The sequence below is a fragment of the Coturnix japonica genome, chromosome 1 (genome assembly GCF_054131305.1).
Source record: "Coturnix japonica strain WE chromosome 1, WE-NBRP24, whole genome shotgun sequence".
NCBI classification, from domain to species: domain Eukaryota; kingdom Metazoa; phylum Chordata; class Aves; order Galliformes; family Phasianidae; genus Coturnix; species Coturnix japonica.
Genome location: NC_140663.1, coordinates 141,340,362 through 141,357,826, shown reverse-complemented (window position 1 = coordinate 141,357,826; position 17,465 = coordinate 141,340,362). Strand labels below are relative to the sequence as shown.

Sequence of the window (17,465 nt, the reverse complement as noted above, 5' to 3'; positions counted from 1 at the left end):
GGGAAGGGCTGCGGCACTGCGAGGCTGGGCAGCGCCGCCTCCGAGGAAGGGCGGAGCCGTGGAAGGGTTCCTCTCACTGCGAGTCGCCGGTGCGCCTGCACTGCCCCGTCCGCCATTTTGTGGTGCCGGGTCAGTCCTCCCTCAGAGTGCGGGTCTTGTACGTTACGCTCGCCTTGCCAGTACTTGAAGGGAGCGTAAAACAGGAGGGACAACGGCTGTTTACAAGGGAGGATAGTTACAGGACAAGGGGGAATGGTTTTAAACCGAGACAGGGGAAGTTTAGGTTAAATGTTAGGAGGAAGTTTTTTATGAAGAAGGTGGTGACACACTGGAACAGGTTGCCCAAGGAGGCCGTGGATGCCCCATCCCTGGAGGCATTCAAGGCCAGGCTGGATGTGGCTCTGGGCAGCCTAGTCATTGGTTGGCAACCCAAGGGGTTGAACTAGATTGAGGTCCTTTTCAACCCAGGCCATTCTATGATTCTGTGATATGATTCTACCTCCTCTGCCTACAAGACATAGCTGGGGTAGGGTTTATATGTCAGTAGGACTTATGGGAAGCCTAGGTGTTATTCAGCTTTCAAAGAAGCAGTCTTAGCTGTGTTTCAGGTTTCACTTCTGCTTACACAGAGGAGCAGCCTCTCAGCTGAAGCAGAGAACATGCATCCTGTAGATTTTTGTACCCGTTGTTCCAACATCTGCATTTCCCCTGGTTGCCTAAAAGTAGCTCTGCTTCCTGGACGACCTGAAGAAGGCTCAGTGGAGCCCTAGCTCTGCATCATAATATCATAATATCATTAAGGTGGGAAAAGACCTCTGAGATCACAAAATCTAACCTCAGCCTGTCCCCACCATGCCCGCTCATTGTGTCCATCGTTTCTTGAACCCCTCCAGGGACAGTAACTTCACCTCCTCCCTGTACCTTTTCATTGCTTGGTCACTCTTTCATAATAAAAATCTTTTCTTATACCCAACCTGAACTTTCCCTGGTGCAAATTGAGGCCATTCCCTCTATCCTATCATTAGTTAGATAGGAGAAGAGATCGACTCACCACTACCTCTTTTCAGGTATTTAAAGAGCACAGTAAGGTCTCCTCTGAGCCTCTTCTTCTGCAGACTGAACAATTCTAGTTCCCTCAGTTTCTCCTCAAGAATTGTGAGCCTTCACAGCTTCACTACCCAACATTCATGAGTTTTCTCTGGCCTAGGTCCACATCAGCAAATAGCAATGAAAGCATTTCACAAACAGTTCACCTCTTAAGCTAGCCCTTTTCAAGGTGTGAAAACACCATGATGAGGGAAAAAAGCTTCTGGTATTGCCCTGCCTGCACTAATGGGTCCTAATGATTCTGCCCAGCCTCAGCTGGGGCTTCGCCATACCCCATGGGCATCCAGAGGTGAACTGAGCTGTGCTGCAGTGTATGTTTGTGTTTTTTTCTGATATTATGGTGTCCTGATTCTGTCCTCCCTTTCAAATCAGCACTGCTTCTGCTGCTCCCTGACGCCTGGAGATGTAGAACGAGCAATGACATTTGGTGCCTGATTTTAAGTAAACATACATTTAATTGGAATGTAAAAGAGGATTCACTGCTCTGCTGCCATCAGTTTAGTTCAGATTTAGGGTGCCAGGGCCTGGCAAATGTTGATGATGTTCGCAACTAAACTAGCTGTTCCAAACTGCAGCAGGGTTTGCTTTCCTATTTCTCACGCTGATTCTCATAGGCAGAGACAACAGAATAATGATTTATAATAGGAAAACAGAGTTCTCTTGCTTTAGGAAAATATTTATCTTTCAATAATTCAAAGAAAACAATCTAGTAAATTAAAAAAACACAGGAATCCAAGCAAGTCCAGAAGAAGATATTTGTCGTTAATGTCAGTTTTTCCCTGGAGACCAAGACAGAGATCAGCTCTGTGAGTTGACAAAGGGCACGTTGATATGTTTTTAAATATTTAACTAGGCAGCTGCTGACTCAAAGTTCTGGCATGTGAGCTTTTTAAGCTCAAGTGTATTTATTCAGAAATTCATTAATAATTTACTTTCTGTTTTAAAGCATGGCTCACAACATAACCCAGCTTATATGACAAGAAAAAAAAACAGTACCGTAATGTGAAAGTTTCCTGTTGGGTGCAATGAAGTGAAATACAAAAATGCTAAAACGAAAACAAAACAGAAAACAAAAATGAAACACACACACACATACACACACAAACAAACCCCAACAACAACACTCAATAGGCTTTACCCTCTTTGTCATCTGACCCAACACTTCCAGCAACCACTGCAGTGCTTGAATGGATACTTACCAGTCTGAACTGCAAACATGCAGAACTCACAACTAAGAACTGGTTTGTATCGTATTTCTAGTTTGGTTACTGAGCATTTCTGGCACCTTTGTTATGGCACTTCACTTCTCTGCATTCTGATTTCACAAAAGGGATAAATTATACTTATTTCATGAAGCACTACAAGAGTTGCACATCAAAATCTACTAGGAACTACTGCTATATTCCACACTAATGCATGTTTTTGAACAGGACTGGCACCTTGAATGACATTCAAGCTAGGAAACAAGTAGTTGCATATTTTATTTTATAAACAACAGAAAGGGCATCATTATAACGCAGACAAAATACACGAGATGACAATGAAATATGGAAATCTATGTGTGTACAGCTAATATGTATGTGTGCATTAAATTAATACATAGTGCTGAACTACACATATATAAAAGGCACCTTGAGGGCCAAACAGATGTTTAGGGGCCAGGAGCATCTCTCTGATGAGGAAAGACTAAGAGCCTGGAAAAGACTGAGGGAGGCTCTGATCAATGCTTATAAATATCTTAAGTATGGGAGATAAGTGTACAGGGCCAGGCTTTTTCCAGTGGAGCCCAGCAATACAGCAATGGGCCGTGGGCACAAGCTGGAACATAATTAGTTCTGTGCCAACATGAGGAAAATCTTTATGGTGAGGGCGACAGTGCTCTGTGACAAGCTGCCAGAAAGGCTGTGGAGTCTCCTTCTATGGAGATATTCCAGACCCATATGGACGCTTTCCTGTGTAACCTACTGCAGGGAACCTACTTTAGCAGGGAGTTGGACTCGATGAGCTGCAGAGCTCCCTTCCAACCCCTATGTTGTGTGGAGACCCATCAGCACCACGCCCGCTGGCACATAATGCAGCCTCGCTTTTTGAAGGACGAATCAAGACACGTTTTTCCAAAGCACGAGGAGGGAAAACAACGTCACCCCTGCGGCGTTACACCGTTCCCCCGCACCCTACACCTAGCAGAGCCGCGGCCAGCCGCGATCTGCAGCGCGTTTCTCCACAGGCGTTCCCCACACTTGGCCGAGGCCGGTCGGGCAGCCCCGGACCGCGTGGGCGGGCGCAGGGGCGGCCCCCTCCCGCCCAACTTCCCTCGGCCCCGCCGCCGCCTCAGTAGGCCCCAGCGCCCCTGGCACGGCACGGAGCCCCGCGGTCCGTCATGAGCGGCGCCGGCTGCCACCGATGGCTGCTACTGCTGCTGCTGGCGGCGGCCTGCAGGCCGTGCTTCTCGGGAGGGCCTCACGCCCCGCAGCGGCGCTGGCCAGTGCCTTACAGGTGAATGACGCTGGGTAAGCAGGGGGGGAAGGCGCCCGTCCCTGCCCCTATACCCGCGTTGACGCAGCAGCTGCGGCGCGTGACGGGCGGGGCAGGGGCCGGGGCTGAGGCGGGGCTGGGACTGAGGGAAGGCGGGAGGGCGGCTCTTAGGCGTTGCTGTGTGTTTGTGGGTTTTCACTAAATTACGGAAGGCTATGCAGGGATTCGCGTTTTTTAATAATAGCAGGCTTACCTGTTTTGTCACTAGTGCTGCGCTTGGTGCGCTGAGCTCACAAGTGAGAGGACTGGTATCACAGATTAGCCGGAGAGCTGCCTTTTACCTTCCTCTGTCCACGTGAATGAGAGCTCCTGCTTCAGAGGTGCTCGTTTAATTCCTGATTTAATAAAATATTGTGAGAAGATCAGGCTGCGTTGGCTTGGCTTGCTGTCAAAATTCACATTTATGATAAGGACTTTATTTCATTCCGTTTATTGCTTCTGCATCTCACTTACCTCTAGAAGGCCGGTGCTGCTGGTGGAAGCAGGGGGCTGTGTGTTACTGCATTAACCTGAAGGTAATGGATGGGGCTTTGGATATAGCAGGAAAATGGTGCCCCTCAAGGAGGAAGGCTACAATTTTGTATTTTGCAGGGGTTTGCTGTTTGAGAGGGAGATGTTACACAGTTTAACTGCTGTCTTAATACATACGCATCATAGAAGGGCTTAGGTTGGAAGGAGCCTTAAAGATCACCTAGTTTCAATAGCATGCTGTTGGCTGGGCTGCTGCCCACCAGATGAGGCTGCATGGGCCCCCATCCAACATGGCCTTGAATGCCTTCAGGGATAGGGTACCCACCAGCAATCTGACCAACCTGTTCCAGTGCCTTACCACCCTCTCAGTAAAAATTCTACTGAATATTTGAGGGTCTGAAAGCTTGAGTATAATTCCTAGCAATTACATTCACATCAGGTGGTGCCTAAGGAGATGATCTTACAGTCAGGAGTCTTCCACGTTTTCCAGTAAGCTCTGTACTTGCAAGATTTGGTCTCAGGATGGTCAGAAATACAGTATAAGCCTTTCAGTCTGACACTCAAAAATGCAGTGTTGTAATGCTTCTTAACTTGTTCTTAACTTATGTTGTCCTGTGCAGATGCAGTGGGAGAAGATGAAATGGTATTTTAGAAATAGGACTTAACTGTATGGCTGGCCTAAGTCTGTTTTCTGGGTGCATGTTTATTTTCCAGCTTTCACCTTCCTAACAGGAATATAGTTACCTTTCTGTAGGTGAGGTCAGTAAGTGAATCTGAAGGAGATGGGGAAAGGAAGACTTGTCAGTCTTGTGTGTGCCTCAGCAGTGTTACAGACTTGTGCTCTCCAAGCATTATAGCATCTGTATCGCAGTCTAGCTTTGGGAGGTGCCACACAACTTAGGCCTCCAACGTAGGCTCTTAGGTAGTTACAGGGGTGAAGCTCTGCTTATTATTGTCTGTGCTTCTCTTTCTCAACACAGGCGCTTTGATTTCCGTCCAAAAACTGATCCTTACTGCAAGGCTCGTTACACTTTCTGTCCCACTGGCTCTGCTATTCCAGTTATTAAAGAAGAAGATACTATTGAAGTGTATCGATTACAGGCTCCAGTATGGGAATTTAAATATGGGGATCTACTTGGACATTTGGTAAGGTGATGTTTTTGTTTAGCAAAGCTATAGCAGCAGATTCAGACAAATTTAACTGCCAAGGTCAACAGTGTGAGCTGTAAGGTTGGGATCTTGTATAGAAGAGTGTTGGAGCACAAAAAGTAAGCTACCTGCAGGAAAGATATCTGAAAAGCAGTAAGTTTCCAGAAAAAGTTACAGAATTCATTTCAGCTTATGAAAAAAGCATGACCAGCATTGTCAGTGGGTTTGAGTGTGTTCCACTACTAAGCTGCACACTGGGAGTATTTAATATATGTGCATGATTACAATTTGATTTTCTTTTCTGCAGTAGCATTGCACTTTCTTGGATATTATAATTACTATGGAATTCAAGTCTACATGGAGTCATGCAAATATGATAGAATCTTAACTTCAACAATATTTATATCTGTAACTAGTGTAAATAAGCTTCAGAGTTTGATCCCTAATGACTAACGAAATATTAATGAACATAAAGCAGCAACATCAAAACAAAGCACAGATCCAAAAATAGAGATAGCCTCAAATGTCTTTACCTTACTTGTTAAACTGAGTCTGAATTTATGAATTCACTGTACAGCTTTAAAAATAAATATCTCAGTTGTTTTGTGGCTTTCATTGCTAAGATCTGTTGCTGGTAATGCAGTTTTGCTGCTTATTTCTTTAATTCCTTTGTGAGATAAGCATCAAAAGTAAATGTGGGTTTTGATGTGAGCTCCCACTGGGTGTCTGCCTTCAAATAACGGAATGCACGATGGATAGATAAACAAGCACTGAGACAGCTTGACTCCATTTTAGAAGTATGTGTGTGATACCATCTTGAATATTGTGCATCAAACACTGTTGAAAACGGAAGTAGGAACCACTCCCACTTTTCCCACCCTGCTACTCAGCAGCTCCCAAGTACCTGATCTGGTGTGTAGGTCAAGCTGCTGGCAGTTTTATAGAATTATTTTTCTTTCTGTTAAAGTTCTTGTTCTTTTCCAGAAAATTATGCATGATGCTGTGGGCTTCAGGAGCAGTTTAACTGGTAAAAACTACACAATGGAGTGGTATGAGCTATTCCAGCTTGGGAACTGCACTTTTCCACATCTTCGGCCTGGAATGGATGCACCATTCTGGTGTAACCAGGGAGCCGCTTGCTTTTATGAAGGAATAGATGATGCACACTGGAAGGAAAATGGAACTCTGGTTCTCATAACCAAAATATCAGGTATATTTCAGATGCTTTGAAGGGTTCTAATATTATAAAATGCAGTCAACTTTGTTTTCATGTAAATAAATGTCTTCTCATTTATGGTTATTTATAGTGTAAATGGCTGATGCTGCTGCTTTCAAACTGAAATGTTATCTCTGCCCTTCTTTTATGACAGAAAGGGATATTAGGCTGCTGCCTTTTGAACAGCACTGGAGTGTTGTTAAGTGGGTGTCATTGGAAGTTGCTGTGCAAAACCACTTAAGTATTCTCACTGTAAAAATAGAAAAATACAGAGAAGTCACGGAGTTTTCACATGCTGTCATCAAAGCGAAGCTCTCTCTTGTGAAGGAGCGGATGACTGCTGAGATTGGAAAAATTGGTGGAAAAATGTGCATTGCCAAGCATACAATTAAGGCATATTTAAGAATACTCATAGGTGTCAAAAATACTCATCTCAATTTCCATATTTCCCATTTTGTGTCATAAAAGCAATGCAAATGTCCCTAGTAAAAGGTCTTCTCTGTTATATGTTATAGAACAAAACCAGGATTTAGTCTGCTAAATTCGTGGATGATCACTGGAATAACTTCCTGGTATATGCTGAAAACTGAAATCCTAAAATGAAAAGGTCCATCTGGTTGATGACTGGTAGTACAGTGAATGAGTTGTGAACAAAGCTGTCAGGGGACTTGAATAAAACAACTTACTTCTGAAGGTGGTATAGTAGGTGGTTTAAGGCACTGTTCACTGTCCAGTCACAGCGGGCATAAGCTGGTGTGGTGCTTTGTCTTTGTTCCCTTTCACCTCCAGCAGCATGTTCTGCATGGTCTCTGCATTCTCTTACAGCTGCAGCAAAGAAATTCTAGGTGACTCTTTAAGCAGTGAAACAAGTGAAGCTGATTGACTGTGAGTTTGTGTCTTGTGACTGAAGGCTTCAGTGCCTGATGTGCTTAGATTATTTTTTGTGAACACTAAGGTAAATATTTCATACATATGTGGAATTTGTAGTGCTCTTTGTGTGGATTATTTAATACCTAAGTAAAGAGAGGCTCTGGTGCTTCTGGAGGCATTGTTACTGTCCTAGGCTCTCTTGCTTCCCATGTCCACAAAGCTTATAGGAAAGTGGCATCTCTGAATTTGATTAGGAATCTGGAAGTTGCCATAGCAGAATCTGTGCAAATACAGGCAGACAGAATTATGACCTAAACTCACTTCCTTCAGAGAGCAAACAAAAAGCATCTCGCCTCATGGGGGAGGACTTCAGTTCATGGAACAGGTGGACGCTCTCTCCTCTACGGAACCCTAATGGATTGTTGGTCAGCAGTGTCAGAGGCCAAAAGGAAGCATAATAATTTTTTATTTATTTATTTATTTATTTAATGCTGTTGGCCAGGACAATATTACACAGGGTTATGCTGCTTTTGTGGATGCAGGGCAGGAATATCCAAAGTTTGAGTTTCTGACTGCCTGAGCATCTTCCAATAGATTATCAGGGAACCAGGCATGAACCTGTAATATTTTTGGTTAGCTAAAGTTGTTAAAGCCAGAACTTCCTGTTAAGTCCATCTTGGTCTTGTTAGGAGAGACAAATCCTGTTCAGTGACGTACATTGCAGAATGCCCCCTGGGAAGCTAATCTGGTAGTAATTATAGAAGATAAAAGGGAGCTGCAAGCACAACTACAATGTACTATGTGCACTTCTTGATACAGATTCTAAAAAGTAGTGGACAGCTAAACAGAATGATTGTCATATTCACTGTGAAGCCTGAAAGCTCTTAAGTATGAGGAACAAGTTTTGAAGGGGCAGCATGAGAAGACAGTGCAGAGCTGTCATTGCTCTGTGGTATTTGCTTGCCTGCGTGCCTTCCCTTGGGATAAGTGTGACATGCATGTCTTCTGTAATGAAGAGTGGGTTTGGAAACAAGACCTATGCAGCCTGTGTTCAGGGATTGTATGGGGCATGCAGCACTCTCCTTGGAGCTTGGGAAAGACGTTACATTAAGTCAATGTGAGAGCCTGTTGTGTGTAGGGCAGCATTAGTGACAATTACAAATCACTCATTAGCAGTTACCAAGCACAGTCGCACTGCAGTGACACTTGCAGCTCAAGAGATTGTGGCTCAGAACAGCCCCAGGATTGTGAGCTGTCACCTGACTGCCTTGTGATGTATTGCATAAAAAAAATGTGGCTGTGTTTTGAATGTGAGGTGAGTCAAAGTGGATCTGAGTCAAAGACAGTTGTACCCAGTGCAGCAACTGAGGGAAGAGATGAGCTGAAACGTGTGGCTAGGAATGTGGGGGAAAAAACACCTTGGACTTCACGTCTGTTTTGAGGAGGCACATTCATCACCCATAGGGTGCTAAGGCAGAGATGAACTGAGTTAGAGTTTTTTTTTCCATTTCATTTGTGAAATGGCCCTTCAGCAGAACATTTCAACTACATATTCCAAATGTACGTACATATATACAAACTAAGTATTTAAGTTTGCTGGTCTTCACGTCCCACTCCTGTATTTTGGCTTAGTTTGACACTGCTGGCTGGGGAGGTGCAGTGTCTCAGTCAGAGGTTACTTAGCCTTCTTTTGTGGAGAAGCATGAAAAATTTAGCCCCAAATTGCAGAATTTAGTTACAATTTTAGGATGGGCAGAAAAATCTGTTGCTCTGGTGAATGCTGTCAGCCTCTGTTGCGGCTAGTACTACCTGCTCTCTTTGTCTCCGTGGATAAAATGCAATGATGAGTGTCACATGTCTCCAAAGTTTGAAAGTTCTGGCATAGTAGCAAGGGATAGGTGTTTTGGTTTTGTGATTTTGTTGTGTTGGTGGTAGTATTCCACATCAGAACATCATGTCTGAAAGGTTCTTACAGTGAGAGTGGGGCAGGTCTCTTCTCACTAGTGACAAGTGACAGGACGAGGGGAAATGGCCTCAAGTTGCTCCAGGGCAAGTTTAGGTTGGATATTAGGAAGAACTTTTTTACAGAAAGGGTAGTTAGGTACTGGAATAGGCTCCCCAGGGAGGTGGTTGAATTGCCATCCCTGGTTGTGTTTAAGAGCCGTTTGGATGTGGTACTTAGGGATATGATTTAGTGGAGGGGTGTTAGAGTTAGGGTACTGGTTAGGCTGCGGTTGGACTTGATGATCTTCAAGGTCTTTTCCAACCTGGGTAATTCTGTGATTTTATGTAAAACAGTGGGAGTGAAAGATATAATGTTCTGGTTCTGTGGACTGCCTTTCTGGTGCATTTTGGGTTCTCGGAGGGAAGGGAAGGAGTGGCATTCCTGGAGGGCCTGGCATGCAGAGCTGGAGCTCCTTGTAGGACACCAGTGGCTCTCCCTCGCACTGACTTGAGATCTTTCATTTTACTGCAGAGAAAAACGTGTTTCTCCTTCCATCTACTAGCATAAGACTACTTGTCTACTACCTAACATACTGGACACCCTTTTCTCTCTCATTTTCTTGGATTTAGTAAATTACCATTCCTCCTAAGACCATTGCCAGTTCGTTTTGTTTTTTTTTAGACCCGTCTACTATCTTCCTACCCTTCCCCTCTCTCCCTTTTGCCCTCTTCCAGAGCACACAGCCTGCCCAGGGCCAGCCGTGCCACAAAAGGTGGGGTAGTTGTTGCATATACGTATAGCCAGTTAAGAGCACTAGTGGAAATACCTGCCTAGTTCCTATACATCCCGGCTAATTTAATAGACAGTATGATATTTGGACTGGTTTCCAGGGGCTCTTCTCAGTTCCTTATGTGTGTTCGGGATGCCGGCTTAGGGAATGTGTTATCAGTCTCTCTGAATGCATTCTTTGTAGGAGTATTTTATGTTATGTGGAGGAGGCTTTTCCCAAAACCAGAGAATGTTGTATAGGAGGGAATATGGAGAGGTATAGGAAAGAGTTTAAAAGCATGGGGAACCCTGCTGTCATGGGATTTTACTCTTGAACACCTCTGGGACCCTGTGAAGCTAAGCAAGTATCTGAGTGAGGGATGGTGCAGCTCAGTAAGATCTGAGGAGGAATGGCTTATTTGGGGCTTGGCTTGTGCTTACTACACTCTATATAATACTATTCTGGAGAGAGAGTTTCCAAATTGAGATCCGAACCAAAGGGGGAAACCTCCAAGTCAAATCTGACCAATTGCAGGAAGCACTGGTATCAGTTTCAGTTGTCCCTGTGGAAGGCCAGAAAAGGAAATGGGTGTCCTTGCATCTGGAATGGAAAGAAGAAGTAAAGGAAGTAGAGAAAGATCCAGGCAAGGGGACCTCCTCAAAACCACCATCATTGAGAAAGGCAACTGAGAAAAGTAAGAGATGTGGAGATGAGAGAGATGAGGAGGGAGTCACTGTTATCACTGTTCGTTGACCCCTTCAAATGACTGAAATCCAAGGCTCAAGAAAAGAGTTTATACAGCACCCGAATGAAACTATTGTCACCTGTTTACTTTGGTGTTGGGACAGTGGGGCCAGTAGTGTGTCCCTAAATAGTAATGAAGCCCACCAACTAGGAAACATTGCCCAAGACTTAGCTATTGACAGAGGGATTAGTAGATATCTGGACAGAGTTGCCACCCTCTGGGAACAGATGTTATTAGCTGTGAAGGAAAGACGTTCCTGCAAAGACCATCTGAAGCCTGAGGTGAGAAAATGGAGTACTGTTGAGAAAGGCATCCAGTATTTGAGAGAAACAGCTGAGGTGCTAATGCTGTATGATCCCACGTTTGTTCCTGATGATCCATGCCAGGACCATGATTCTGAGAGAGTGAAGAGTATTCCTGAAATATTGCAGAAGACTCACAAGAACAGCACTGGAGTGGCATGCTGGTACACTGGTAGTAACGTTCAATAGATACAAGGACCTAAACAGAACACCCCCAATTTTTGAAATGATTATTACACTTCAAAACTTGGAACAAAAATTACCGCCATCCCATCCTTCCATTCTGTCCAAATGACAGGAATACTAGATAAAATAGAGAAGAAATAGGATGGTATGCTGGAGGAATTGTCCCTGGTGATTAATCGTGATGAAACAGTAGCAGTACTCAAAAAACCCAATGAAAATCAGGATGATCAAAAGAATCTGCTGAAGGAGCTGATCAAACTGATTAAAGTCTCAACTATCACAGACAAATGCCTCCCTGCTCGAGCAGATGACTGCAGTAAATCTATGTTGTGTGGTGCTCTGTGGAGCTACTTATGTGAGCATGAAGAGGACATGAAGAAGTGGCATGACAAACCCACTCCTGCAGAGAGTTAGAGAGTTACAAAACATATCAACCACCACTGAAATTGTTCCCATTAGTGCAGGAATCCAATAAAGGGGTCCTCTCCTCAGTCAGGAGAGGATAATAGAGTGTATTGGACTGTGAGGATTCGATGGCCTGGCACATCAGAACCACAGGAATATAAGGCACTGGTGGACACAGGTACCCAGTGCACTGTGATGCCCTTGAGTTATAAAGGGACATAACTGATTTACATTGCTGGAGTGACTGGGGGCTCTCGGGAATTGTCTGTGTTGGAGGCAGAAATAAGCATCACTGGTAAAAACTGGCAGAAGCGTCCTGTTGTGACTGGATGGGGGCTCCATGCATACTCCTGGGCGGAGTGGGCTTTTGGAGGATGCATGTTCCAAACTATAGCCTTATTGTAAGCCCCCTTTATCATGTGACACAGAAGAAGAATGATTTTACATGGGGCCCTGAGTAGCAGCAGGCTTTTGAACAGATTAAATAGGAGATAGCCCCATGCCGTGGCCCTGGGGCCAATACAGATGGGACAGAATGTAAAAAGAACATCCTCTTCACTGCTGTTGGAGAGAAAGGTTCCACTTGGAGTTTGTGGCAGAGCCTCAGGAGAGACCTGAGGCCAACCCCTGGGATTTTGGAGCTGAGCATACAAGTGGTCCAAAGAGTGCTACACCCCAACTGAGAAGGAGATCTTAGCTGCGTATGAGGGGGTTCGGGCTGCTTCAGAAGTAGTTGGTACTGAAACGCATCTCCTTTTGGCACCTCGACTGCCAGTGCTGAACTGGATATTTAAAAGAAAGGTCCCCTCCACCCATCATGCTACTGATGCCACATGGAGCAAGTTGATTGCACTGATTACACAATGAGCTCAGATGGGGTACCTCGGTCGTCCAGGAATCTTAGAAGTGATCATGGACTGGCCTGAAGGTAAAAAGTTAGGAGCATCACCAGGAGAAGAGGTGTCATGTGCTAAAGAGGCCCCGCCATACAACGAACTACCAGAAAATGAAATATGTCCTTTTCACTGATGGATTGTGTCATATTGTGGGGAAGCATCACAGATGGAAAGCTGCTGTGTGGAGCCCCACACGACAGGTTGCAGAGGCCACTGAAGGAAAAGGAGAATTGAGCCAATTTGCAGAGGTAAAGGCTGTCCAACTCTCCTTAGATGTTGCTGAACATAAGAGGTGGCCAGTGCTTCATCTTTATACTGACTCATGGATGATGGCAAATGCCTTATGGGGGTGGTTACAGCAGTGAGAGCAAAATAACTGGCAGCGGAGGGGTAAACCTATTTGGGCTGCTGAACTGTGGAAAGACATTGCTGCCTGAATAAAGAATATGGTTGTAAAGGTGTGCCATGTGGATTCTCACGTGCCCAAGAGTCGTGCTATTGAAGAACAACAAAATAAGAATCAGGTAGATCAAGTTGCCAGAATTTACGTGGTGCAGAACAAGGTGAACAAGGACTGGCAGAACGAGGGTGAATTATTTCTAGCTCAATGGGCCCATGAGACCTTGGGCCATCAAGGAAGAGACACAATATTTAAGTGGGCTAAAGACCAAGGAATGGACTTAACTATGGACACTATTGCACAGGTTATCCATGCCTGTGACACATGTGCCCCATGCTACCACCCAAAACACCATATTGGGTTTGGAGAAGCAAATCCTGTGGCAACATGGCACCCCAGAAATAATTGAGTCAGGTAATGGGACTCATTTCAGAAATTCACCTGTGGGTATTTGGGCCAAAGATCATGGCACTGAGTGGATTTATCATATCCCTTGTCATGCATCAGCTTCTGGTAAGACTGAATACTATGAGTTGATGAAAACCATATTGAAAGCGATGGGTGGTGGAACATTTAAGCTGTGGGAGGAACATTTGGCAGAAGCCACCTGGTTGGTCAACACTAGTGGATCTGTCTGTCGTGATGGTCCTACCCAATCCAGCCTCCCACATGCTGTAGAGGGAGAAAAGGTCCCTGTAGTACATGTAAAAAACACATTGGGAAAAGTAGTTTGGGTCCTTCCAGCCTTTGGAAAGGGCAAACCTCTCCGTGGAACTGTTCTTGCCCAGGGACCTGGGTGCACTTGGTGGGTGATGCAGACAGATGGGGATATTCAGTACATACTACATGGGAATTTGATACTGGGGGAGTGTAGTCAGTAATTCTATGTATATATGTATATAGGCCTGTGTGCGTAATGCATTATTGTTAATTTGTTTATATATCTGTATATGAATCACACAGATCACAGAATCACAGAATGACCTGGGTTGGAAGGGACCTCAAGGATCATGTAGTTCCAACCCCCCTGCCTAGCAGGGCCACCTGACATGATGTCATGATGTAGAATAAGGGGTGGAATGTCATGGTTCTGTAATATTTGCTATTGGTATTCCACGTCATAACATCATGTGGAGCAAAGAACTACTACACATCCCAGAGGACCCCGTGGTCAGAGAGGGAAATCCGTCACACAACTGATGCTCTCTCTCTCTCTCACTGCCTGGCAGTGGGTATGGTGCGCTTCCAAGCCATGTGCCTTCAGTTTCAAAGTAGGTCTTCAGAAACCTCTTTCTCTCTCTTATTTTACTTGATTTATTATCCTCAATTTTACTTAGATTGTATTATATTGTGTTGTCTTGCATTCCGATATCATTGTTAGTAAAATAAGTAAGTTTTCCTCCTTAGATTGTTGCCACTGCTCTGTTTGTTTCCTTCAGCCCAGCTCCCAGCTCCCTACCCCTTTCTCTTTTTCCGTTCCCATTTTTGGCGTCAGGGGGCCCTTGGGCCTATGGCCCCCTGTCATGGACATAGATTAAGCTAGATAACTCTGTGACAATTTGGTAAATTACTGTTCATCCTCAGATCATTGTTTTTTGTTGTTGTTATTGTTGTTTGTTTTGTTTTGTTTTTTATGACCCATCTACTATCTCCCTACCATTCCCCCTCTCCAAGGGCGCACAGCCTGCCCGGGGAGCTGGCCCTGCTGCAAAAGGTGGGGTCGTGTTTTTTTTCCCCTTCTCTCTTTTGTCTCTTTCTGGGTTTGTGGCCCATCACAGACTCAGATCTAGAGATAACTCCATGACAGGGCAGAAAAAAAATGCCATTTGGGCAACAAACATTTACAGGTAAGAAGTTTTCTGTAAAAGCGGAGTATGAATTCTCCCTGCAACGCATGTCTGCTGGTAGGTAATGGAGTAGGTAAATTTTGGCAGAGAAGGGAGATGAGCAAAAACATTTTGAGCCATGAGTTTGTTCCCTCGTCTCTGTAATACTTATTTCCATCTCTTACAGGAGCCATGTTTAATGAAATGGCGAAGTGGGTGAAGTACGACAATGAAACAGGCATTTACTATGAGACCTGGACTGTTCAAGCAAGTCCTGACAAAAAATCAGTTGTATGGTTTGACTCTTATGAATGCTCTAAATTCATACTGAGAACCTACCAGAAGCTGGCTGACCTGGGAGCAACGTTCAATAAGATCCAAACAAACTACACCAGCATAATTTTATTCAGTGGAGAACCTATTTATTTGGGAAACGAAACATCAATTTTTGGACCTCTAGGAAACAAGACTCTGGCAGCAGCTATAAAAGACTTCTACTATCCCTTCAAACCTCACAAGACAGTCAGAGAGTTTTTTGTGGATCTCTTCAAAATAATTGACCGTGTCATCCTGAATCATGAGTTTTACCTCTTTTACAACTTGGAATACTGGTTTTTACCTATGAAGTTCCCTTATCTCAAAGTAGTTTATGAAGAGGTTCCTTTGCCTGTTGGAAGCAAAACATCTTCTGGTGTTTAATTGCTGACAGCAGAAATATACTGTGCCTTTGCCAGAAAACGCCTAAGGATTTTGAAGCACTTCTCTGACGGTATTAGCACTGAAACATAAAGCGCTTTTAATTGAACTTGTTTTGGGTAAGTTTTGCTAGGCCACAGAAAAGAATCAGCCTTCTTACTTACAAGTTGTATAGCAATGATTTCTGACTGACAGCTCTGTACAGCTATAAACACCAGCTGCCTAAGAGCAAGTGGAGGTGACTCCAGCACAGACCTGACCTACAGCGCTGGAGGCTGAGCAAAAGGTAGCTGCCACACATGGCAACAGCTGGCACTGGGCTGCCACTGGATGTGGGACACAAGCTGTACACAGACAGCCCAGTGCAACCAATTCTGCTGTCTGCTGGGACTGGCTTGAATGCCTGCTTCCTTCAGTATGTGCCTTACACTGCATTTCTTTGGTTTGTATGATTTGGGCCTATGAGCTGGTCCACATTTCATGGAGAAGTTTGGTGGGAAGAGGCAGCAAATGCATTAGATGGCACATGAGGGGTATCTTGTCACCACTTTGCTTCCTTCACCTGTATTATCAGCAAAATACAGACATCTCTTCCCTGAATTTGTGTGACAGTTTTCTATCAGAGACAGAAGGCAAAGAGCTTGTGACAGTGCATAATTGAAGCCTTCCAGTAGTAGTGCCACACTGCCCTTGGAGTTTGGTTCCTGGCTGGGGCTGGAGTGGCAATTACTCTCCCTTTTTCAGAATGCCTGTGTTCCCTTTGTTTTGGCCTGTGAGATGCTTATACACAGAAGTACACCTAAGGCAGCATAACCAGTTCCAACAGAGCACCACTTTTTTTTTTTTTTTTTGTAATTAATGCTTCTTGCAGAATGGGACAAAAGGATGCAGTACTCCAGACAGAGCCCCTCACAAGAGCCGAGTAGAGGGGGACAGACACATCCTTCCGGCTGGCCACCTCTTTTATAATGCAGCCTTGAACACAGTTGGCCTCCTGGGCTGCAAGCATACACTGCTGGCTCATGTTCAGCTTGTCATCCTCTAGGACCAAGTCCTTCTCTGCAGGGTTGCACTTCCCCAGTCTGTCCAGGTCCCTCTGGATGGCTTCCCTTCCTTCCAGTGTATCCACTGCACTGCTCAGCATGGTGGCATCTGCAAACTTGTTGAGGGTGCGCTCGATGCCATCATCTGTATCATTCATAAAAGATGTTGAAGAGCACCAATCCCAAGACCAACCTCTGAGGAACACTGCTTGTGATCTGTCTCCACCCAGACACAAAAACACCGTGTGCCCCAGTGGCGCAGTGGTCAAAGACGCCGCCTTGCAACACTGGGGCCCGGAGTTCGAATCCCCCCTGTGGCGCAAGTGGTAGAAGTGCCACTCTGCTACACAGAGGCTCGAATCCCGGGGGCTGGACTCAATGATTTCTAAGGTCCCTTCCAACCCGCACGAAACTATGAAACTATGAAACCATTGATCACAACCCTTTGCCTGCATCCAGCAAACCAATTCCTAATCCACTGAACAGTCCATCCTCCAAATCCACACCTCTCCAGTTTAGAAAGAAGGATGTGGTGAGGGACCAGGTCAAAGGCTTTGCACAAGTCCAGATAGATGACATCCTTCACCTTTCCTCCATCCACTGATGCTGTCACTCTGTCACAGAAGGCCACCAGATTGGTCAGGTAAGATCTGCCCTTGTTGAAGCCATGCTGGCTGTCTCAGATCACCTCTTCATCCCATATGTGCCTTAACATGGTAACCAGGAGGATTTGCTGCACGATCTTCCCAGGCACAGAGGTGAGCTTCACCAGCCTGTAGTTCCCTGGGTCTTCCTTTCTCCCTTTCTTATAAATGGGAGGAATGTTCCCCTTTTTCCAGTCACTGGGGATCTCACTTAACAGCCATGATTTTTCAGACATGAGAGTGACTCAGCAACCACATCA

General features: G+C 45.0%; 1 protein-coding gene and 1 pseudogene across 1 annotated transcript; both read left to right on the top strand.

The window, feature by feature from the left end:
• The first annotated feature begins 3,273 nt into the window (after window positions 1-3,273).
• CLN5 (CLN5 lysosomal BMP synthase) lies at window positions 3,274-16,118 on the top strand. Its single transcript, XM_015851622.3, has 4 exons — window positions 3,274-3,603; window positions 5,094-5,259; window positions 6,247-6,472; window positions 15,010-16,118. The coding sequence occupies exons 1-4, from the start codon at window positions 3,488-3,490 to the stop codon at window positions 15,519-15,521; spliced, it is 1,020 nt and encodes a 339-aa protein (XP_015707108.2). The 5' UTR covers window positions 3,274-3,487; the 3' UTR covers window positions 15,522-16,118.
• On the top strand, window positions 7,705-11,431 carry LOC146762760 (uncharacterized; annotated as a pseudogene).
• Window positions 16,119-17,465: the final 1,347 nt, after the last annotated feature.